Here is a 25,269-nt window from a genome sequence, read left to right on the forward strand (position 1 = left end):
CTTGGTTTGTGTCTGCTCATCTTAGAAGGCATCTACTGAGACAGGTGGTTCTAAAAGTGTGATCTTGTGCATGCAATAATTGTTGGACCCAAAGCCAGGGGAAAAATTGATTATTTTTATAATGCAAACAATTGCATCCAGAGCAAAGCTTCGGTCAGTTGACTTCTTAACCAAGAACAGACATACCTCCTTCCTAGCAAAGCATGGATATTACAAAACTGAAAAACACATTCAAAAGACAATAATACTTGCCTGAATACTATGCTGAGGGTAGCATAGGCTGGATTGTGGTTTGACCACCATTTGACAGCCTAAGACTAGTGTGTTTTACTAACAGGATTTTAGCTCTTTAAATACAGATTTCCTTCACAAAGCTGCAGACCACAGATTTTTCTTGAGAGCAGAAGTGAAATAAAAATTAATCAAGATCACAGAGTCATAGAATGGATAAGGTTGGAAGGGATCACAGTGGGTAATCTGGTCCAACCTCCATGCTCAGGCAGGGTTATCCTAGGGCACATTGCACAGAATTGCATCCAGACGGTTCTCAAATATCTCCACTGAGGGAGGCTCCACAACATCTCTGGACAATCTGTTCCAGTGCACGGTCACCCACACAGTAAAGAAGCTCTTCCTCATATTCAGGTGCAAGTTCCTGTGCATCAGTTTCTGCCTGTTGCCTCTTTTCCTATTGCTCAGCACAACTGAGAAGAGCCTGGTTCCATCCCAGTGCTGAACTCAGCTCTCCAAGTGCAGCCTCACAAGGGCTCTGTAGAGGTGCACGATCACTTCCCTCAACCTGCTGGCAATACTTTTCCTAATGCACCCCAGGATCCCATTGGCCTCCTTGGCCACAAGGGCACAGTGCTGACGCATGAACAACATGAACAGCTTGACCCCCAGGACCCCCAGGTCCTTGTCTGCAGAGCTGCTTTCCAGCAGGCTGGCCTGTCCTGATGCAGGTACTACACTGTGTGGTATGTATCATCATGGTAGTGAAAACAGAAATATCTCACCTAACATGTAAAATATTTGTAATCTTCTTATTACATGTACCTTGTCATTATTAGATTAGGTCTTCAGTTAGTTGATTCTGAACATTTTGTTTCACTGAATGGGATCATGCCAGCTGAGTAAAATATTCTCTGAAAAACAAAAATGAAAACACGATAATTCTACAGCAACTTAGCACTGTGAGAGGAAAATCTCTATCTTTACAGAGCAATTAAATGCTTATTCTGTTCCCAGTCCTGTGAAGATTTATGTAGTTAATTCCACAGCTATGAACCGAGACCAATGAGTTGCTACAGAGCCTGAGAGTTAAGCAGTTTTTTCAATATGAAGGCAATAGTCTTTTCTTTAGGATTTAAGTTGTCATTCCCAACATATTTGTTTTCCAGCCATAAAACTGGGAGGAGTATGTTAGTCTGAGAGATTTCCTCTTGAGGTAAGGGAACATAAGAAACACCATACTTGGTCAGACCACTAGCCTGTCTAACCCAGTAATACGTGTTCAAGAGCAGCAAAACAAAATGCTGTTCAAGAAGAGTGTGCAAGCCTGGCAACTATATTTTCTACTCTCCTCCAAATCCATATTTACCCTAGTGATGTCATAGGGTACACAGTTGCAAAGCCCTTTGGTGTTGCTTTGGGGGCTGTTGTTTCTGGATTTGTCTAACCTCCTTTTGAACTTGCTGATGTTGTTTGCCTCCACAGCCCTTTGTGGCAGCAAGCTCCAGAATTTGTGTCTGAAGAAAGATGCACTTTCTTAATCAGTTGTAAACTGATCTCCTTCTAGTTCCATTGAATCCTCTCTATTCCTGAAAATGGGAATTTGGTAAATAACAATTCTGTGTTTATCTTGGACACTTTCCTCAATATTTTATAAACCTTGATTTTGTTACCTTCCACCTTCTCTCCTCTCATTTGAAGAACTTCCACCTTTTTAGTCTCTTACTGTAAAGCAGCTGCTCCATACCCTGATCATGTGAGAAGCTCTTCTCTGTATTGTAGGGCTAAATGATCAAAAGCTAATCGTGGCAAACACCAAGATCTAAGGAGGGTCAGAGGAGCAATAACAGGCAAAGGAACCCCAGCAAGCTAATCAATGAAAATGAAACCAAATTGCCTACTGCTGAGACCATCCAAGGGGAATGACCAGATCATTGTCCCTGGGGCAAAACGCACCAAGGTTATCAAGGGAAGAAACTGTTTCCCCTGAAAGGTAATGTGAATTGAAAAGGTCTTTTTCTAAAGGCATGTGGAACTCGGTATAGTGTGCAAAGAGAAAATAATTGTCTGAAAATTATTATTTAAGAATGTGTAGGACTTACTGTGGGATGTTTAGGGAAAGGACCAAAGGTGGGAAAAGGGAGGGATCAAGGTGGATCAGATTGGATAAGAATATGAAAACAGAGGGAAGAGAGCATTAAAAGGGCCAGTCAATACATGATATTCCCCTTCCAACTCCCAAACTTTCTGTAGGCTCACAGTTTCCCCCTGTTTCATTCACCCACCCACTCTCACCTCATTCTAGGATCTAAGTGTATCTCATTCCCACTTACCCAATGTACTTCATTTTTCTCTTCCTTGCCATTGGCATTCCCCATCACCTTATTCTTTTAGCAGCTTGGTGTCAGAAAGGTGTAAGAAAATTATATGGAAGAGTTTTCAGGGAGGTACTTGGAAATAACTAAGAAAGGGTATTAAAACAGGGCTGAATAAAGCTGGGGAGTTGATGAGGAGGAGATTTCATGGCTCAGCTGCTGTGTTGTGATATGGAGTGCTCCAGGCCAGGTTCTGGTAATAGAGAAATGGTAATAAATTTTATTGCTGTTCCCTTGATAAGACTGTCTTGATGGCAGGTTCATGGCAGAATAGAGTCCATCCCAAATACTGGAGAATGTGAACAATTTATTGATAATTGTGTCAAGGAGAAAGCAGACCTGAAGTATTTATGTGACTGCAGGGAGAAATCTGTCTCTGAATAGCTAAGTAAAAGTCCCATTGGTTTCACTGGGAAATTTGCCTCTGGAAGAACTAAATGGTGAGGATTAAATATTTGCAGTAGAATAGTGATATCAGAACAAGGACAAAACTGAAGTTCTTAAGAATTAGTAATGCACCATTTAATTCTGATTTCAGTTGGTTCCCTCTTTTGCATAAGTAAGGTTTAAGAGTGGGTTAGCTTCATTGTGTCTTACATAAACATTTGTCTTCATTTAGCATGATGTAGACTTTACCAGGAAGTAAAACAGCAATGTCTGCTGTTATTTGAAAATAACTCAGTTTCTATATGGATCATTATGAAAAGTGGAGCAATATCTGTGACTTGTTTCCCAAGCTTCAGAAGCAGTCTGTTCCTCATCCATAATAAAATCATAGAGCTGCATCTCAAAGAATAATTCCTTCAAGTCGCTAAACCTCTTATAACCTTGCTGGTGTTCATACATTTCAGTGGATTTTGAACAGACTTCTTCAGAATGCCTCAAATAGTATTTCAGGATTGGAGAAGAGGTTGCAGCATAATAGGTTCTGCAGGTCAAATTCTGCACACACTTGAGCTCTTTGTATTTGTTCATTCCATTTCCCTACTCCATGTAGAAAACCAACCCTCCCATCTCTTCTGTTTTGAGTATTCACTTCAGTTTTTTCAGACTCTTCCACCTGTCATTCAGTTGTCCTCCATTTTACCCATCTCCCTGATTAACAATTTCTGTTCCCTACAAACTTGATGATGTTCAGTAATCTCACTCAGTATCCTCCATTGACTTATTTTTCCCCTTTAACATTGGGCTCCTTTAATTTTTCCTTTCATAAGAAAATCTGAGTGCTTGTAATGTCTCCTTTTTTCTTTTTTCCAGATCTCCTATTGTCCTGTTCCTTCCAATTCCATGTTGATGCCTCTTTGCATAGCTTCATAGTCCCAACCTGCCTCTGCCCCAGAATACTCTATTGTCTGTCATTAATTATCTGGGAATAAATAATTCAGGATGTTCATATCCTTGTGAATGTACTAAGTTGATTGCAAATTAGAAGTCACAAGAAAAAGTTGTCATTATTTTAATTATGGGTAACATCAAACAATTTTTAGACTCCTAAATCATTACGGAGATGCTTGAGGAGCCTTGCAAATGGCTTGTGTTTTTCCAATTCCAGCTTCTTGTTTATTTTCTTTTTAAGGATTTCCTGTTAGAACATTTAGAACATTTTTGAATTAATGAGATGCACTGTTCAAAAATTATTCTGGTACAGACAGGTACAGACAAGAGAGAAACGCAATTCCACGTGACTGAAAAAAAAGGCAGAGAAATAATTACAGATGGTTATGTGGCCAGTTAGAGATAGTTATGTGGCCATTCCTTAAGTCCAGCAATAAGATGCTTCTCAGCATTCCAAGTAATGGAGATATTCACATGGAAAATTCTTTTTCAGTAAAGGACATTCAAAAAAAACCCCAGTATAAGCATGTGTATAAAGACTGCACTTGACTGCAAACTACAAATTTGACTGTCCAGTTCAAAAAAACCTCACACTTGTCTCACTACTTATTAAATAGTGAGCCAAACGGATAAAATTTAAGGACTAAATACTTCTATCAGTAGCAGTGGTAGTATTCTACCAGTCCCACAGAGACTACACAGCTTTAATTAGGTCAAAGACATAACATATTTTCCCAGCAATATACTTTCATGCTCTGAAGATGAAATATACATAAAAAGAAACAAAAAAAGACAAACCAACTATCTTCTGCTGCATCATCTTTATTGGAAGTAGCTGTGGTCTTTTTTATGTTTATAGAATTTTGTCCAGTGATTGGTTTTATATATTTTCATTTGAAAATATCTGAAAATTTATTATGCCTACTTAATAAATTAACCTTACTACACCCATTCAAATGTTACATTCAATCTACAGAAAAGGTCAAACGATGCATAAATTGAACCCTGATGCAACTGAATTCAGTGAGACTTGTTTTAAGGAGTCCAAAGTCTCACCAAAAGGAATAATTTTGCCATCAACAACAGAGCATGCTGATGGGATCGAGAACTCCTGTCACTACCGAAAAAAATCAGTGGCATTGGTCAGCCATTGTCAGACACAGTGACTACAGCAGCTTACATTCTCTAGAGGTGGATTCAGCATGTTTTCAAAAACTGGTCTTTTTGTTTTGTTTTGTTCTTTTAAATTATTCATTTAATGTCATTTAAAGAAAATCAGCTTAAAAGAAAGCAGTTTGAATTTCAAAAATGGTTAACGTAACATTTCATGTTATCGAGGGACAGTACTAGAAACCGTGGATGTAGGAGAAAAGATGTGGAGACGTGAGATAATCTCTACAAATGAAACCACAAAGCCCACAGTCACGTAGAGGTCAGTCAGTTTTATATGGTTTTTGATGACAATTTCAAGAACACATTTTTGCCCACTGATTCATGGAAAACTAAGGACATGACCAATAAGTGAACCCATGAAATATTCTTGGTACTGAAATAGGATGAAGTAACTTAAGTCTTGACTTTTAGGAGCACTTGGAACGATGCATTTTAAGCTGGTTTCAGTTACACTGCCTCTTTATGCCATTCCTCTTCCCATCCTCCCTGCTGACATATGTGCATGACTGTCAGGTGAATCAGACTTGTGAATGGATCTGGCTAAATCATTCTTTTTTCTCCATTACTTTTTGACTGGATCCAGTACCTTGGTCTGATGAACTTCACATCCTTAAAGACTTGCAGAACTGAGAAGAGTGGCCAAAGGGAAGGACAGCTTGCAGTAAATGCTGCTGTCAACAGGAATTTGCATTCAATCACAGCCAGCACAGCCCTGGCTTTAGCCTCCTGACCACTGACTGTTGGTATCACTTCTTGGGAATAGTATTCTGGATATGACTACCCCAAGTGAACTTGGCATAAAATTCCTCAAACCCCTTCAACAATTTATGAGTGTATCTCCAGAGTCTGAATTCTGTGTCTCTCACTTAAATATACTGGAGATACGTAACAACTGAAAGAAGTACTTTGCAGGCCTTGTAGAGGCATTGCAAAACCACTTCTGCTAGAGTGACAGATTCTGTTTTCTTCTTTCCTTTGGAGGCTCCAGGCTCTTCACTAGTATGGAGAGAATGGTTCTCCTTTACTGAAGCCATTTTTATTGTTCATATCAGCAGCTTTTCTAGAGTCTACTGTGCCTTTTTACCTTTATACACAGGATGTATATGACACAATGGCAGATACAGCATACATTGAAGCATTTATTGATGTAGAGTTTTATAGAAGTAATTAGTGTTACACAAATAAGTGCCTAAAATGTGCACACACATTGATTTAATGTATTATAGTAGATATAGACATATTAATACACTGAATTCTGAAATAGGTACATAAACATAAATTAAAAGGTACATATGCATTTAGTTTAATTAGTGTTGAACTAATTCATGTCTGTTACAAAGGGAGAAATTAAATACTGTCAATGGCATTTTCTTCTGTAGCCTTTTATAAACCCTACATGACCCTCCTCCCTCACTGTTGTATCTGAATGCCTTAAAAGCTTGAAAATAGAATCATAGAATCACTTAGGTTGGAAAAGACCTTTAAGATCATCGAGTCTAACCACAAATCTAACACTGCCAAGCCCACCACTAAACCATGTCCCTAAGTGCCACATGTACATATCTTTTAAATTCCTTTAGGGATGGTGACTCAACCACTTTCCTGGGCAGCCTGCAGACTGGGAAGTGAGTTACTCAGAAGTAGTTTACTAAAGACTTACAAACCAGGGAAGAGGCTTGATAAGAGGTTTCACATTCTGGCTATATACATTCAGTGGTAGTTTCTAGAGAAATGGCTAGATGTGACAGAGAAAACCCGGCTCCTACTTGAAACAATCAGTAGGGAAAAACATGCCTGAATGTTTGGATGTCATGTGTGATTTTCAGAATAGCTTTTGTAGGCTGTATGCAAATTTCAGCTGATAGAAGACACTTCTGTGTTTGTTCCTGGACAATGCTAGAGAGAAAAGTCTGAAGTGTGCTTAATGTCCCCAGCTGAACGGTGACCATAAAAGGTCAGTTTGTATAGTATGTGATGATCTTGAAATTGGTTTTCACCTGTAATTTATGTTAGGAATTCAACCCATATTAACTGATTGAAATGAATGAAGTTATGCTAGCTTACACTACCTTCTGTAACAAGTGCATAGAGCTTATGACTTATAAAAGATTTGATTTAGCTCATTTATAGAAATGTAAATGCAAAGGCATTGAGAACCACATTTTTCCTGTTCTGTTAGAAATTTCTTAGATTAACATTGCAGACTAGCTTCCTGTATTTTAGAGTTTTTGCCTCTGTCATGCATTACTGGTTTGATACACAATGCCACTCATTTCACTCTATATTATACAGGCCACCATGTCCCCACTTATTTTCACAGTGCTACATTATGTGCAAATAAGGCCAACTTTTAAGTTGCAATAATCGACTTGTAATAACCAGGGAAATGCAAAATGTAATATCCCTGTAGCTATTTAATTTGTCTGTTATTTATTCTCAGTGTAAAAGTCCACAAAGGTACAACGGAATCATCAGCACCATATATTAGGCATACATTGTTTTCCTGTTTGTTTTAATACCAGAGCCATTACCAATTACAATTCTCAGTCAGATGATTCCAGCAATAGGTGGCAGCAACAATCCACATCGTAGTCAGCTCCTTCAGGGAGACTGGCAGAAATGTTCCTGATGATCGCTGAAAATAATTACTACTGAATAACATATTTTAAAATAGATACTAACAAATTAATTATTCATTTAAAAATTCAGCCAGACCAATCTAACATAAGGAAAGTGAGGTTTAATGAGCTTATTAAAGTTATGAAAATTTCTGCAAAAGCAAATGCATTTGGAAGCCATTTTACATGGAAATCTCACCAAATCAATGGCAAGGTCCAAATGTCTATTTTTAATGTTTTTCTTCTAGTCACACAATTGTGCTGGCCCTAGAGTAAACAGTAAAACACATTTACCTGACCTGAGTTATCCCACTGGAATAATTTGTGTGAATAAAGTTTAGCACGTGTCATGGGCTGCAGGATTAGGTCAAAAGCATGGAAAATTTCCAGCATCAAAAACAAAAGAATGTGTTCATGGAATAAAAAATGGGAAATGTTTTATGGTTTCAAGTAAACAGAGACACACCTAGTCCTGCATAAGAGGGAGATCTGAGTTTAAAAACTTTTTTTAAACTGTGCCCAAGCCTCAGGATATATTTACCTTGTAAAGTTCCCTGCAATTCTGCTTGCCCAATTGTCTAAGTTCAAGACCTGGAGGGAATACACAGTTTCTGTCTGGCTCATGTGCCAAGGTCCCCATTCTGGAGACTGTAACATAGGATGCAGGTGATAAGGGGGAATAGTTTTTGTCCCATTATAATACTGAGATTTAACAAAGGAACACGTGAAGCAGAAAGCATTCCTGGGTTCTGTGCTGTAATAATTTTTTTACTTTGTGTGGTCATCTGGAGCAATGATTTATGTTTGTTTTTGCCTACAAAAGAATTAGGATTGAGACAATGAAACCCTTGGATTTTAGAAGCATTGAGTCAGAAGAAAGAAATGATCAAATACCAAAATACAGATTAAAGTGTAAAATAAATGTTTCCATCTTCTGTCTTAGAAAAAGTCAAAATTGCATCAAGTATGCCATACTCCTGAAGTCAAAATGAAAAGTGAAAAAGAAACATCTATAGAAAATGTGAAAACAGAGCTCATGAGTGAATATTTCATGGCCTTGAGCATATTTACATACATACATAGGAAATATTCATATTTGATCTACAGTCTGGAAGTCATGCTGGTTTGATTGGTTTGTGTGTTAGCTTCCCAACCACATCTAATCTTTTTTATCCTCTTCCTAAAACATGGGAGGAGCAGTATACATTTACAAAGCAGAACTACAATAGGAAGAAAAACTGCTATCATAAATGAAGGTGGTGTATACCAGATAAATTGGTTAACATCGACCCACTTATTCCAAGCAAACACCAGTGCGTGAACGGTGCAGAGGAGCAAAGCTACATATCCCATCTTGCTCTGAAAAAGAGAAAGAAAACAGTAAGCTATTTATTTTTTCCCAACTTGGCAAAAAGAGTACTCTGCTAAGCAAGTATGGAAATCAGGAAGGGCTACAACCAACAACATGCAAGTTAAAGAAAAGAGACCATTGGCTTTGAACTAAAATGTAAGAACTATAATTCAAGAATCCAACTGTACCCCTCTATGCCACTGTAAAAGAAAACAGATGAGGCCCATTTTTCAAGTACTGCTATGATATTTAGCTAATATACAGAGGAGATTACAGGCTATTCCTGAAAAAGGGTCAATTCTCAGAATTTCAATTTATAGATGTCATGTGTATCCTAAATTACTTTATTTTGGTGATAAATTATTCTGAGTTCAAAAGCAGATATATAAAGGGCTTAATTGATTTAAGCTAAATTAAAATCACAAACTACTAAGTCTAGTACTATGACACAAGCAATTGCACAGCTACAGGAAACTCAAGTCTTTCATTTCACATACAGTGATAAATTTGGCTTAGGTTGTCTACCAAATTCAGGAGTAAAGGAAATTTTAAGCTAGAGTTACTAGTAATTTTGAGTTTCTTGTCACTTAACAATCTTGTATTCATCAGTGAAGTCAAAAACTACTCAATGTACAGAATCTGATTTTCAAATATAAAAGTTATTTGTTTATAAAACAAGTCTAACACAGTAGGGTTACTCTTCTGGGTTTCTTCACCACAGTCTTTCAATACTGAAAGGAGTTGCACATTTGAAAACTCCCTCCTCACCTGTCCATATTCTCCGTGCACTAGAAAACTTCTCTTACAAATGATGGACTTCAAAGAGTGTGCAGAATATCAAATCTACTAATTGCAGACACTTCAGATCTACTTTTAAAATTTAAATCAAACTTTCAAATGCCAGGTACTTAGTAGGTTATTGAATTTTCAGGCTTTGGTGTTCAGGGGCCTAATTGAACACTTGCTTAACTCTAGCGTGATCATACTGATGTCAGCAGAAACACCCCTGATAATTACTGCATATGCTATAAGAGAATTAAGAGCAAACCTTGGATGAAGGAAACAAGCACAGCAGTAGCAAACTCAAGACTGGCTGGATTTGATTATGCATCTGTTCTAGGATGTCTCCTTTTCAGAATACACCCCGCTGTATGGGAACAACATTTACTACCTAATCCCAATTCAGCAGGACACAGGGCATTCCTGAAAGATAAGATGCCTAGAATATTGTGGAAATACCTTCAGCACCAGAGCTAAGGAAAGGTCCTGGAGAGAAAATGCTGCTGGTCAGAAAGTCAAGAGGAGAGAAAAAAGTGGTTTGAGTTCTTTTTCATCCCATTTTATACCCTCAACACCACAGCCTGTTCTCCTGACAAAACAGCAAATGGAAAGAACATTTCTCACAAAGCTGTTAACAAAGAGTACAGAACAAACTTTTAGATTTGTTTCACTAACTCCTCTGTGTTTGATATTTCTAACTCCTAATGGTCTTAGCTGATAACACACAGTTCTACAAATGGGGCTAAAGATGTGCAGTAATGACATGATGCGCACCTGAATGTAGTGGAACTCTCTCCAAGTCAAAGAGTGACTGACAGATGGAATTGATGTTATTGCCAACAAGGCCAGCAAAGCAAGTCCCAGAATTCCTAGAGACACATAAATCTCCATTCTCCAAACATCGTGTTCAATCCAGGCATTTTCTTTTTTTTGTTTGACCTGCCAAAGGAACACCATATTTAAAATTACAGACTGGCACACTTGGCCATTTGTGTGAAATACAATTTCACAATTTTTACCACAATATTCAGGAAATAAGCCAAGAAACACAGTATTTTGGTTTGTTTGAATGTCTCTGAAGGTAACTGCTATATACTTCTGGTGACAAAGTCTCCAACAGTAACTGCAAAGCAAAGGTGAGCTTTAAGGGAGAAGAACTTAGACTTCATCAGAATCATGGCCCAGGAGGGACTGGTTCTGAGGCCTGTTAAGCTGCCTTCACAGAAGCATAAATCTTGTCTTCGACAAAAAAAAAATCCATCTGTGGCTAAATACCATATCAGGGAGATTATTCTTAATGGTGGTATCCTGCCAGGGTAATTGCTTAGCTGTATTTTTTTAAAAAATACAACTTTGAACATTTGTGATTTCAATAAACCGATGTCAAAGCTTCTCCTCTTTATGACTACTTGCACCAGCCCTTTGATGCTGCTAGTGATCACCATGGCATAATATGCTCCAAATAAGGTAATTTCTGCATCTTGGAAACTGGAATCTCATGGAAGTATCTGCTAATCCCTTCAAGTCAGATTACCAGTAAGGCTGATTTCAGAGTTTTCAACAGTTGGTTTGACTGTTTACAGAATTCTTAAAAAGCTGCTAACATCATATTGTGCTTTTAATGAAACTCTAGGTCAGACTTTGGGGGTAATAAAAACGTGCATTTCTAGTCTATACCTTATATTGGAATATTCTTTATACTGCAATACTTATGGCACTCAAAGTGATAAGTGAGGATTAGGAACTCTCTAGTCACAGAGAATATTAGAGAGTTTTTCAAGCCAGTTACTGCCCATGACTCAGAAGCATCACTGAAATTCTATTTTTTAACAAGGTAGTGTGCATCAGTTCAATTGTGAAGCAATCAGTGTTCACAAATTTAGTCTGTGGCAAATACAGATTATTGAGATTTAGCTCAGCCCTCCTTCACTGCTGGCTTATTCACTTTGCCAAAAAAGATGTCTAGAAATGGTGTGTTCAGTGGTCAGTTTTTGTTGGTAGATTCCACTGGTCCAGAGAAGATTAATCCACACTAAATTAATAGTGTGCCAAAGACTTAAATGTTCCTGTGAGGCAGTTCTAATTTTGTGTATTTTACAGAGACAGAAAAAAAACCCAAATAAAGAAAATTACTTAATACACACTGGCATAGCTGTGATGACTCTTGACTCTATTACACGCTTTAATAACTAGGTCCTGCTCTGTCCCTTAACAGTGCTCTCTGGGGATCTACTTCAAAATCAAATAAGGCAATGAAAATGGCTTTTCCCCATCTGGATTTGCTTCAGTGACCCAAACAAGGATTTTCAGAATACAGAAGGGTTGGTGTTTGCATGCCCATCGTACCTGCTGGAATGCCCAGTTCAGCAGCTTGTATCTGTATGATCTTCTCATGGGATAGCACAGGCTATAGCAGGCATGCATTGAAGCGAAGAAGAAACTGAGAAGTCCAAATTGTTTCCTTGATAACATCCATCTATCCAGCCACTGGGGAAATCTTTTATACTTGGTGCCAAAGTACAGCTGGAAACCAGCAGCTAATATTCCTGGTAAATATACTAGTGCTAAAAGGGTAATTGAAACCACTGGTAAAACTTTGTTTATGACAAGGATTGGAATTTTATAGAAAACATTTTCCTTTCTGGTTATAAAAGGATATATGACATCTCTCATAGAAGTATAAATAAATATTAATAATGAGATCACAGATGCTATCTTCATTGGCAAGTGCCACTTAGGGAACAGATCCTGCTTGCAGTGCTGTTCTGAAGAGTGTTCAAACTCACCAAAATGGTGTGCTTGATGTAAATCAAAAAGTGCAGCGGCTTCTGGTGGATTGGTGACTTGCATATCCACATTCTGGAAATGACAGAAAGCAAATACAAAATGAGTTCAAGAGAAGATTTAAAAATTGAGTAATGACAGTATTTGCCATCATGGCTGTTACACTGTACTGCACTGAAACCATATACAAAATATATGCACTATTTCAAACAGCATGGTCAGTACTTGAGCAAGGCACTTTTAGCATAGATTTCCCATTCTTCATTATCTGTGGTGATTCCAAAATAGATTTAATTCCAGGAAGTTAACTACACTGCAAGAGAAGAAGGATTACATTATGATTACATTACGTGAAGCATTATTTCAGCTTCTTATGATATGAGTTAGGGATTTCAAATGTCAAATTTCAGCTACAGAATTAATGATGTAGCACAAGTAATATGCACAGTAACAGCGTTCAGAGTCTAAAGATAATAAAATATTTCATTCTGTCATAGCTAATTTAATGACATTTAAATGGGAGAAAAGGATGCAATTGGAAATGTTTTGGATCCAGCATGTTAGACCAGCTGCACATCTGTCAACTCCAGCATCACGTCCTGTAGTCTTCTTCCTCTCCTTCACAAATGTAATAGTTTTCTCTTTGGTGAAACTTCATGAAGCTGAGGCACTTCAGTTTAAAAAGCTGAATTTTCTGCTGCCAAGTAAGTATGGCTCACAGATCTTGGCACAATTATCACTGACTTTAGAAGAAGCAAAGCTAGTATAAAAAATTTAGTGTAATATTATAAACTGGTTTAAACTGAGATAATATATCTTAAAAATATCCCTTAGTTTTAGATACATGATCAGTATACACACAAAAAGAAAATTCATGTACCAACAGCAGGACACTGCACTTGATGCAACAGAGAGCCAACCATGGGCAGAGAACTCATATGTTAGGTAATAAACATGTAGGTCCTGTGAAACATAAAGTAAAACTGAACTAATGGTGCAAGGGTTCAGTTTTAGAATGCCTGATGTGTCCAGCTGTCCAGAAAGCAAAATGGCATTGTCTGTTTTAAGAAAATATTATCTGTGGGTACTACTTGTAAGTAAGGCAAGTAGGTGAAAGCCTCATGTTCATCTTCAATGACACAGAAGGGTTTTGTTTGAACATGAAAATAAAATATGTACACTGCTATCTTGCTGTAAAATCCTCATTAGAGACGATAGCCCCCCCACAACTCTGACTGTTTTACCTACAGTGCCTCATTGTAAAATTAAAAGGTATATAGTCTTTATGAGAATTTTTTAGCTGAATAGCCACTATGTGTTTATCTAATGATAAGAGCATATATTTGTAACAATGAATGAGTAGCCTACGTAACTTTTATTCTCTAGTCTGCGAAGAAGAGTGTAGACTATGCATTGCAGAACTGGAAGCTGGTATAAATTATACAAAATGAGATTCAAATCTGAACCAAAGTTTTATCCAGAGACATACCTATTTCTTGAAGAGATAGTTTGCAAAGCCTAATTCATTATTTCACAGCCTGTGAGGTAGTTCATGTTAGAACGGAAAGTTGTAGCTTGAACTAGTTCTGTGCATCTGCAGTTGCAGAGGCAAAGGATGCTGAAATGGATTTTTTTTTTCTGGACTTTTTTATGTGGGGTGGAAAACTTGCTGAATGCCATGTGGCAATCATGAAGGTTCCTCCAAAGATAGATTTTATATTCCTGTATAAAAATTCGAAATTATTTCTACAGAATTTTGCTCATCGGGTAAAATGCCATTAGCAGCAAACCTCATGTAGTTTTTAGCTGTCCCAAACTTTGTGTATTTTTTATCATGGACTGTGATTAAATTGAATGGGATATTCTTTATCTTTTTATCTCTTCATGTCAATATTGTGACAAGCCTTTAAAACTACTGATGATATGCCAGTGTGATGGGAGCACTGTCTCTGGACAAAATCAAATCAAAGACTGCAATTTTCTATGTGACATATGAGCTGCTTTTTTACAGAAACATTACCAAGTAGTTAAGATTTCCTATATTTCTTCTTGGCATGATGTTCTGACTTGCATTCTGATCAATAGCACAATTACCACCTTCCCTCTTCGCCATTGTGGAAATTCCCTGCAAAACAAACATAGGATTTAAAACAGGTTTTGAAATGCCTTACTGGAATTTTAAGGCCTCTTTTCCCTCAAAATGTTTTCTTCCCTCTCCTCCACACATTTGCTGGAGAAGGTACAATAAACTAGGGATAGGAAAGTCTGTCCTCTGAGAAGAGGACGGAAAAGCTCAGCTTGTCTTCTGGGTTAAGCAGAGACTAAGAGAGAGCATGAATCAACAGAACACAATCACTGACGAAAAATAATACTTAAGCCTAATGTCCATGTCACCAATGGAATGAATTAATCAATTCAGGCTGCAAGTTTTTAAATTACAATAAATAATTTTGAAATGGCTTACAGAAATAACAGGTAAAACATTATGAAGATGGATTTTGGGAAGTTCGTGAAACTTGCTGATGCAAGAAACCCATGCAAATGTGTTGTTTCTAATATTTTTTAGGTTTAGGATTGGTCTACCTGACAGTCACTGTACAGCTTTAGAGGCATATTCTCCCTTCAGGATTGTCAAGAAACTCAGCTGGAGCTTCACTCATGCTGTTCCAAGGTATCCTCACCACCCACAGGTACCAGCAGAAATGGTTTTAAGCTATTAAGGACTACAAGAAATCAGATGCCAGGAAAAAAGAAAGGAAGAGAATGGATAAACTGAAAGAGATGTTTCTGAAAATCCTAGAATAGCAGGAAAGACAGTATCTTGAAGAGTGTGAAATAACTATAAGGACTGCAAGAACCCTGCAACAAGGACTTCCCAGGCATGCACCACACTGTTGCACACTGCAGGAGGAGAGGCACTGGCACCACACCACTGGAAGCTCAGGGTGCCACACCAGAGAGTGATCTTCTGTTCCTACCTTTAAAACAGTGACTAGGTAGCTCTTCCATGTACCTTCCTACTGAACAGCTGAATTACTAAACTGTTTTTCTAACTACTGATTCTTTTGTATCCATAAACCTTTTGGGAAATTATATGGACAAATCAGACTTCGACAATTATCCTTTTTACTGTGTCTGGTTCCTTCAGTAGATGAGTCTTACAGTCTTCTACTGTCTGCTATGAGGGTTTGTTCTCTGCCAGGTCACCAGGTACCTGAAGCTGAAGTATTCCTTTCCAAAGTATTCTTTTCCTAAGTATTTCTCTTTGGATTTTTCCCTCATGTTAGCAAGCTCTCGCTTTGGGCATAACCTTTCAGACAAGTGTTGCAGAGTAGGGTCAACAAGAGCTTCTGTCTGAAGGTCAGGCTGTTAACCCTTTCCTACACCAGCTAATGGAGGGTTTGTGTATCCTGCACACAAGAAAGCATGGACTGATGAAGGCACATTTCTGTTTTTTCCTTCTATTCCGAGGGCTAGTCCCAGTGATTTTATCACAAGTTTCAGTGTATCAGATACCTTCATAAAACCTCAGCTTCCGCAGCCCCATGATTAACTAAGAATTTCTACTTCTATATATTTAAATATACAGAATTTGTAGCTGTTACAAAGAATAATTTGCAAACAGAACTCAGTAGATGTACTTACCTGGAAAAAACCCCAATACAGTGAACTCCAGATACCTTTTTAAAGAACTCATAATATGAAGGGCAGTCACCCTGTTTTTGAGCCGTACCTTCTAGCTACCACACTCTCTTAGGGGTCCAAAAGCATAATTTAGATTGGGAAGCTCTGTATGGGAGAGCCTCATTCACCCAATTCTCATGCTGCTATTACTCTTCATTTAGAAAATTAAGAGTCCAGTAATAGGTTCTAGCTAAAGGTTTGTATTGATGGGGATAAAGTAAATGACAACACGATGTGAAAAAAAATAATCCGTGAGCTAGGTGGCCAGTTGCTGATCCTAAAAGCTGATTTATTGGTTCTTTTGGGATACAATGTTCAATACAATGTTAAATACAGCGTTAATAGTTTATGCAGTGGAAAACGGAAAGAAAAAGAAAGTGTGTGTGAACGAATGCCTGTGGTCACCATGGAAATATGGGTTACAGCCATGCAAATGCATGCAAGGAAACACAGGTACCAAACCATGGTAGTCCACTTGGCTTCTGATACCAGTTAACACAAAATTATTTCCCAATTACAAAGCACACTAATAGTTTTGGAAAACCCTAAAAAAGTACTTATAATTCAGTGGAATTATAATTCAGTGGAATTCAGTGAAATAAATTGCCAGAAAGAAGTAATCTAGAGCATGCGTCTTTTTGGAATACATCTGAAAAAAAAAATTAGGAGCGCTGTGAGAGACAGGAGGCTGATCAGTTATAGCCTCATCTAAGTCACAACTGTGATGAAAGAAAGCAGTTTTATTTATGTCCACTCTCAGTGCAGACCCCTTCTGCTCAGGGAGACAGCTGTCAGCGAGGATAGAGGACGTCCTGCTGCAGAAAACCAAGTTTCCAACGCTGTGAGCACACTATTGCATTTTATACCAATAAAACAGCCTCACTGTAACCCAGAACCAACAGCGATCCCCACTGTGCAGACATTACCACGAGAAAACATCATTCCGAGTCAAGGACAAGTTTTCCTGAGTAAGGGGTTTGAGGGCTGACTCCACGAAAAAAAGAAAAAATGAGTAAAATAAACAGGCTGGGATAATAAGGATGAGGTGATGGAAGACGCACGGGACAGTGACTGCACCTCTCTCCCTTGGCACTATCGGGAAATGACAGCCTGGAAGTGCTGGGCATGACATGCCTGTCTGGCTTCCCAAGTGCGCGCTGCATCGTGCAGGACGGTGTGAGCACTCGGCACGCGAGGCAATAACTTTCCCCGCTCTTCAGAAATTCTGCTGAGCTCGGTGGAAAACCGAGTAAAAGCCCGGAGGAAGGTGGGAGCCGCAGAGCGTCGCTCGGCGTTTCTCCTGGGCCAGAGTGCGCGGGGGCACTGCCCCTCGGGGAGCCCGAGCCCGCCGCGATGCCCGTCCCGTCCCGTCCCGTCCCGTCCCGGCCGCGGGGCGGGCGGGGCCCGAGCCGGAACCCGCCGCGGCGGCAGCGCGGCCACGCGGTCACACCCGGCCCCCTCCCCGGCGGCTCCGGGCACGGCCGCCCCCTCCCCGCCGCCCCGGGCTCACCCACCTCGGCCCCGGCAGCCCGGCCTCTCCTTCCCGCCAGAGCTCCCGCCGTAGGGGGCGGCGGCAGCGGCGGCCCCGGCTCGGCTCCGTCCGTCGGGTCAGCGGTGCGGGGCCAGCGGTGCGGGGGCAGCGGTACGGGCAGCGGGGCGGCCCGGGCGGCAAGGCGAGCCCTGGTCAGCAGCGGAGCGCCCGCCGCACTCTGAGGAGGGGAGCGGCGGGGGGGTGCGGCCGCAGCCTCCACCTCCCCTCTCGGCCCCGCCCTCCGCGCCCATCCCGCTCCCCTCCGCGCCGGCGGGGTTCCGCCACTGTCCCGTCCCCCGTCCCGAGCTGCCCACCGAGGGACGGCGGAGCGGTGCGGCCTCGGGGTCTCCCCTCGGGCCCCGGCCACCCCAAGGAGCGCCCGCCCGTGGGTCCGCTGGGCCCTGGGCCGGACAAAGGGCGCATTCACCTGCGCCCTCCCCGCCCCGCCGCAGGGAGGAGGAGGAGGAAAAGGCGCCGGGGTGCGGTGACTCCGCGGGCGCCCTTCGTCTCCCCCAGCCCGACCTCTGCCGGCAGCCCCGCTGTCCCTGCCGGGGCACGCGTGGGTGCACCGGACACGCCGGGGGCCCGAGGGCTGCCAGTCCTGCCAGCGGCCCGCAGCCCTTCGGATCCCGGGAAACCTCTCCCTTCAGTGCGTTCTCCCTTCCCTGCCGGTTCTTCCAAGCGTGTCACTCTCCGAGCCTGACAAAATGCTCTATTGATTCCTCCTTCTCATACGATCAGTCCTCACTTTAATTTGTTTTTCCCCAAATACCATGATGTTTTACTTTTTTTTTTTTTTTCCTTCTCTGTGCTGGCGATTCTGAAAAGGCAGCTGTCTCCTGAAAGTTTAGTCATTCAATAGCATGAACTATCATTATCTTGTGAAATCTCTTAGTGGATATTTTGACATTTAGTGGCTTAGTGACATTGCAGAACACATGGCCAGTCTGTCTCAAGGATGTTTTCATGCAGAGCTCATTGTGTCCTCCTCAGGATTTCTTCACAAAAATGATGCCAAGTTCCGTGTCTTTGCATCTTGGGAATACATTTTTGTCTCCTTTTCAGTAGATGTTAAATGAACAGAGACTCCAGCTGAATGCTACATCTGGCAGAAAAGAGGAGATAGCCTTAGAAGAAATAGAAGACAGAATAATTATATCTCCTGTGTTAAAACAAAACCTAAACTTAAATTGTGTGTTGTTTTTTTTTAGTTGCCTTCATTAGCATATTTTTCTGTGTCTTTCATAAAGGCTATTTTCCACTTGCTTTCCATTAGTTACTTTTTTTTTGCAAGGCATGCTAACTTGTGTATACTCTCACTTTGTGAAAATGCCGTTTGATTTTCTTTCCTACTCCTGTTTTTGCACCGTCCTTTTGGGATTTCTCCCAGTTCCCGGAGTGTAGCATCATCAGGGTGACGCCTGGCGGTGGGAGCGCAGGGGAGGAGGCTGCCTGCGGCGACGTGTGCCGGCCCGTTCCTACACCCCGGCTAAAGGAGAATTTGTGGTGCAAAGGGCTAAAAGCACTGTCATGTTCCTAATGAACTCCATGGTAATGCTCTCCTCAGAAGTTCTGGTGTAAGTTAGTGTTATGGGGACTAGATTTATAGACCAAAAGATAGCTCAAGATAGCTCAAGATAGAATATCCTTAAGATATCGTTAGCCTTTTCATAAAACACACAAGAGCTAAGATCCTGCATGAGCATTCTCAGATGAGATGAAAAGCCAGCCAAAGTGAACCTGGCTATAAGTACCTAGTAAGCTGCTCTGCATAGATGCTTCTAGTACCTCTGGACAAGCAATCCCCCCTCTAGTCTCTGAGTACTATTAGGTGCCTATCTGTGAATAAAAATGGAAAGCTCAATCTGTATGGCTGCTGATAATGTGGAAATAGATTCAAATGCTAGGGAAATCTTTCCTTTCATGGCTACCCTAAGGCCAGGTCATTCAAAGTACCACTTGTATTACAGTGGTTACTGGAAAGCAAACTGTGTGGCAGTCCTGCAGATTGTTACACCTAGATGATACTACTGCATGCTCACAGCTTTGAACTGATATTTATGCAAAGTGCTTTGCAAGAAGTGTGAAACTGAAGGTAGGAAACACCACAGGAATCAGGAGTTGATTCAAAGTGAGATAATTTCTCTTGGCACATGCAGAATGGGGATGATCTCATTGACAAAAATTTAAAACTGTGCAGATTTGGCTAGCTCCAGACATTTAGAAGAGTGTCAGTATTACTTAACTATTGCAGGATTTGGGGGAGAAAGATTAAGACCTCTGTGGTTGCTGAAGCATGGTATTTTCCAGAGAAGAAAAATACTCTGATGACTCTTAACCCATCTGTGTTTTATTCATTCTATATTCTGGACAGAGTTTGTGCGTGATGATAACAAAGGACGTGAGGAAATGGTAGATTGCATTTTCTGGAGAAACAAAATATTGCATCATTGACAAGATTTCCTGACAGTGGTTTAATCGTGATAACATTTTCACCACAGTTCTTATAGGAAGAAGTCTGTGGTTGGGACAATTTGTCTGCTTCTGCAACTGCTCTTTAGACTAGGAGCTCTGAGAACAACTTGCCAAATGGCTTAAAAAGTGGTGCAGTCTTCCAGTAACACACAGACTTGTATATAATCATACTAACAGTCTTGCTCAGAACTTGTTGAGTAAGCTAAGTGTAACTATTACTGTCAGCAAGATGACTCTAGCATGCCCTTGAGTGACTCAGAAATGACGCTACATAGGGGGAACTGGTGTGGAAGGGTGGAAACCATTCCCTGTAATTTAACCAAATGAAAATGGGCTTGATTCAGCTGGATTAAAATGTTTAAATGGTGACTGGGTTTCCAGGATGGCACTTGAAGGGGTTCACTAGAGGGTTACCAAGGTGGTAAAGGGCTTACAGCACATGTTCCCTGGGGAGAGATGTGGAGGAGCTGAGCTTGTTTAGTCTGGTAAAGAGCAGACTAAGGGGTGGCATAGTATCAACCTTCAAACACTTAAAGGGAAGGTACAAAGGTGAGGAAGCCCACTCCAGGGCGTGTAAAAACAGACAGGGACCACAAATTGCAGTTCAGATGTTCATATTGAATATTAGGGAAAATTTCTTCACTGAGAGGATAGTGAAAATCCTCATTGTGTCCATTGCTTCTTGTCTTTTCCTTGGACTTCACTGAGAAGAGTCTGGCTCCAACTTCTTTACTCTCCTCCTCCCTCAGATAATCATACATAATGTTAAGAACTTCCATGAGCCTTATGATCTCCAGGCTAAGTAGTTCCAGCTCTCTCAACCTCTCCTTGTAGAAGAAGTGCTTCAGTCACTTAATCATCTTCATGGTGACCTGCACAGAAGCAATTTCAGTATATCAGTGTCTTGCTTGTACTGGGGAGCCCAGAACTGATGAGTCTCAGTTCAGAACTGATGAGCAGTGCAGATGGGTCTCAGAGGGGCTGAGGAAATGGGAAAGACCACCTACCTTGACCAGATAGAAATGTTCTTTCTAATGCAGCTTAGGACTTCTGGTATTGGCAGGGATCTTCCTTTGTGTGGGACAGTGAACACAAAATTTAACTGCACTAATGTTTTTGTCTATGAAAATAGTGAGATGACAGCAAGAAGACTCTTGCTCAAAATCCCCAAACCCAGCAGTCTTTGAAAAGGAATATTAAAAAGTATGTGCTACAAAGAACCATGTATGAACTTGGAAAATTATGAAAGAATTTGAAAACTAATTTTGAAATGCTCAAATATAACCTGATTTTGAAAATAACAGCATAAGGAACTGCAGTATTGAGTGGTAAATAGAATGCAGCTGAGTTGGGAATGGAAGTGGCAAGTGCCCTCTGTTCATATTGTGAGTGGGAGTTACAGAGGCACTTGGACTAAGGCCATTTGAGAACAGGGACATCAGACAACATATTTGGTCTTCTGTCATTTAGTAAGCTCCTTTATCCAAGGGAATATGTCAGAAAGAGATCAGACAAGCAGACAAGTGCTGTATTCCCTGCTGAATGAATGTGAAGTGAAGGACCAGCTGTTCTTAGTGAGTAACATTGTTAAAGTCAAACAAATTTCTTACTTGGCCTGGATTTATCACACAAATTCTGATTCGAAGAAGTGGCACTCAAGCTATTTGAAACAGTTGAATTCCCCTGGAGGATTTAAATTGTTGCTACCAAGTAACGGGAAGCTGAGGAAAATAAATACAGTGAAAAAAGCCAGAGGCTCAAGATTGTTTGAAAGGGCTGTTCAATCTAGTCCAACATGTGTAAGAAAGAAAATTATATACTACTTCTCTTGAATTATAAGAAATTAATAAAACCATATGACACTCAAATCGGTTTTTTAACAGTGATACTTTTAGATATTGTTGAAAGTACAAGTAAAGACCACATGACTGCTTCAGTTAAAGTTCAATTAAATGAGTTGAAAAACAACTCCAAGTAGAGGAGACTAGCAGTATTTTATTTTCTCACTTCCTGTAAAAAAATTACATTCTGGATTTCAAGTATATAATTAATAGACAAATGCAGAAAACACTTCCATTCCTAGTTTGTCAAACTAACACCTTTCACAGTATTCCTTTCTCATAATGCATCTTGTTGCTTAGAATCAACACAGAAGACTTTGTTTTATATTTTATATTTATATTTTTTGTGTATAATCACGTACTTTTAAAGTAATTCTTGCCCTTCCCATTGTGTTTGTCACTTTTGCTTACATAATATCTAAAATTGTAATGTTATCCCTTGAAGCAACTATGGTACTTCTCTCTGGTGTTTTGGTGATTTCAGGATTTTTACCACACACATGTCACTAGAGTATAGAGCTGACTGCCTTAAAATACTTATAATAATGAAACCACTGGTAATAAAAATAACAGCAATTTGTATAGAGATTAATCAAAAAAACCCCTCAATAGCCCTGCAGCACTTGAAGGCTGCGAGATGTAAAGGATACAGGAAAAGGAATGGACTCACAGGGGAAGGGTTACTGAGCAAAGACAGAATATTGGACACACAGGTTTTTTTACAGGAAACCATTTTGCCTAAGTCTGATTAAGTAATAGCAAATACCAAATATTTTCTCCTGTGGTGAATATGAGTATTCATTACCTCTAATTGTTAAAAAAAAGATAACATTTTACAATATTTCCACAAGAGTAATTTGAAATTAAGATGCTTTGGAACATGTCTTGTGAAAAATGTTTGGTGTGGCTTATTGCTCGTCTCTATGGCTCTTTGGTCGATTTTGTGGTTGTCATGGTTTAACCCCAGCCAGCAGCCAAGTTACAGGCAGCAGCTTGCTCACTCACCCGCAGTGGAATTGGGGAGAGAATCAGAAAGATAAAAGTAAGAAAACTCATGGGCTGAGATAAAGGCATTTTAATAGGTAAAACAAAAGGTACTCTCCCAACAAAGCAAAACCACTTCCGACGGGCAGGCAGGTGCTCAGCTATGTTCAGGAAAGCAGGGCTCCATCAAATGTAGCAGTGACTTGGGAAGACAAATGCCATCACTCAAGACAACCCTCCTTCCTTCTTTTACCCTCTACTTTATATGCTGAGCATGATGCCATATGGTCTGGAATAGTGCTTTGGTCAGTTGGAGTCACTCTCCTGGCTCTGTCCCCTTCCAACTTCCTGTGCATCCCCAGACCACTCACAGGTGGGGTGGTGTGAAGAGCAGAAAAGGCCTTGACTCTGTGTAAGCACTGCTCAGCAATAACAAAAGCATCTCTTTATTATCAACGCTGGTTGCAGTGGAAATCCAAAACACAGCCCCGTACCAGCTGCTGTGAAGGAAATCAACTCTACCTCAGCCAAAACCACCACAGTGGTTTAGGAATGGTGTTCTAATGTAATTGTATTTTCCATGGGAACTTATGAAGGCATGTGGTGAGATCACAGAATTGTCAAAATGTTGTAGGATCCCTCCTACAACTGTGTTCTTTCCCAGGTCTTCTACTTCAGAAGTTTCTTAGAAAATCTTTCTTCTTACAATTTGTAAGGAATTTTTTGACACTACACCTGCTACAAAAATCTGCATTTTTTTTGCCTGTCACCATAGTGCCTACAAAGCACAGTCCATGGTGTTAGGTGAGATGCAAACACAAACACCTTCTCTGCAGGCCACAGTGTAGGTTTCACATTTGAAACAGTAGGAGAGAGGTGATGCAAGCACATGGGGGGAAGCTGAGCTGAACACAGTTTTAGGAATGTAGTGAGACAGTGATGGTTTGGATGTCAGACTGTGGTGATAACTGTCCAGTGTGATCATAGCAGTCTCAACTGCTGGATGCCATTTTAATAACAACAGCTTCCTTATTTTAAAGAGGGATTTGAAAGAAGGCAAGGAATTGACTTTGTCAGAATTTATGTAATTTCTTGGTTACTAAGATGTCTTTGTGAAGTGGGCAGATGAGAGAAATTCTTAAAAAGCTATGTTAAGGGTACTGAGGTACTTAAAAAAACCCCAAAGTTTGTCAATAATTACAAATTCGATACAATCTAAACAAATGTGGAACAGAACCTGCCAATAAATTTGAAATTACTTAAATACTTTAATCAAATAATACCATAGTTAATTTAAATAAGCAATATATACTTCAAGGTCTTCTCCCACCAGATTTTGGGAAAATACTTTTTGTGTGGAACTACTGCATTAATACATTTGTTATGGTTGACTGCTAAAGGAGTCGTTGCTCATATGCAAAGACTGACAACACAATTACAAATATGTCTTCAATATGGAAATAATTGTGCTAATTAGGGTTAAGTTGGATATTTTGCCAGATTTGGAATTAATTTTCCACAATTTAAGTACTAGTATTGATATTTTATACCAATTATAAATTCTTAGAGCAAAAGTATTTTAAAATCCAAACAGTTTTCTTACTTACAAAAGAGAAGACCTTTTATCCAAAACTAAATACTGAAATTCTAGTTTAAGATTCTGACTGTTCAAGAATACTATCCATGGTCAAAATGAAATTGTTCCTGTCATCCAGAAGTGCTACTTATTCTGTGTGACTAACTTCAGACTACAAACAACACTGGATAGCTGAAGTTAATTGTCAGAAATAATCCAAGAGATTATATCTAAAATGAGATCTTTCTTTGGACTTAATCCTGCTGCCTGGGGCACTGGTCTACTCTAGAAGCAGAGCAGGGACTCAAGAAATAACTGGAGCAGGAAATGAGGCAGGACTGGAACAGAGACAGGGAACTCAAGCAGAGCAAGAACAGCAGGCTCTAGCATGCTGCAGGCTCCAGAGAAAAACTGTAAACTTCCATCTAAGAGCCATTCTGCCAGAAATGAGCTTTGCAGAAGACACTGAAGGGGAATGGTGGATGTATCAGAGGGTTGTGCTACCACTCAGAGTCACTTCAGCAGGCTGGA

The 25,269-nt window shown here is 40.0% G+C and overlaps 1 protein-coding gene across 3 annotated transcripts; it reads right to left on the reverse strand.

Moving 5' to 3' along the window:
- Positions 1-4,815: 4,815 nt before the first annotated feature.
- STEAP1 (STEAP family member 1) lies at positions 4,816-18,386 on the reverse strand. Of its 3 annotated transcripts, none has more exons than XM_051802576.1 (5): positions 17,846-18,386; positions 14,668-14,772; positions 12,210-12,722; positions 10,638-10,802; positions 4,816-9,091 (listed from the first exon to the last, which is right to left on the reverse strand). In XM_051802576.1, exons 2-5 carry the CDS (start codon positions 14,758-14,760, stop codon positions 8,834-8,836), a joined length of 1,029 nt encoding a protein of 342 aa, XP_051658536.1. In that variant the 5' UTR covers positions 14,761-14,772; positions 17,846-18,386; the 3' UTR covers positions 4,816-8,833. The 3 variants fall into 3 exon arrangements, with proteins under 3 accessions (XP_051658536.1, XP_051658537.1, XP_051658535.1); XM_051802577.1 differs by lacking the exon at positions 17,846-18,386 and having other exon boundaries at positions 12,210-12,427; positions 12,650-12,722; positions 14,668-17,820; XM_051802575.1 differs by lacking the exon at positions 17,846-18,386 and having other exon boundaries at positions 14,668-17,822.
- Positions 18,387-25,269: the final 6,883 nt, after the last annotated feature.

The sequence above is a fragment of the Manacus candei genome, unplaced genomic scaffold (genome assembly GCF_025592945.1).
Source record: "Manacus candei isolate 608988 ecotype Guabito, Panama unplaced genomic scaffold, ASM2559294v1 h1tg000056l, whole genome shotgun sequence".
NCBI classification, from domain to species: Eukaryota; Metazoa; Chordata; class Aves; order Passeriformes; family Pipridae; genus Manacus; species Manacus candei.

Bases quoted from the DNA above. Each gene is read 5' to 3' on its own strand.
- STEAP1 (XM_051802575.1), bottom strand. From the start codon at position 14,787: ATGTTTGTTTTGCAGGGAATTTCCACAATGGCGAAGAGGGAAGGTGGT. The intron at 10,803-12,209 runs GTACGATGGGCA...TTCCTTTGGCAG, and splicing joins TGAACTGGGCATTCCAGCAG to GTCAAACAAAAAAAAGAAAA. The intron at 9,092-10,637 runs GTGCGCATCATG...TCTCTTTTTCAG, and splicing joins GAGAGTTCCACTACATTCAG to AGCAAGATGGGATATGTAGC.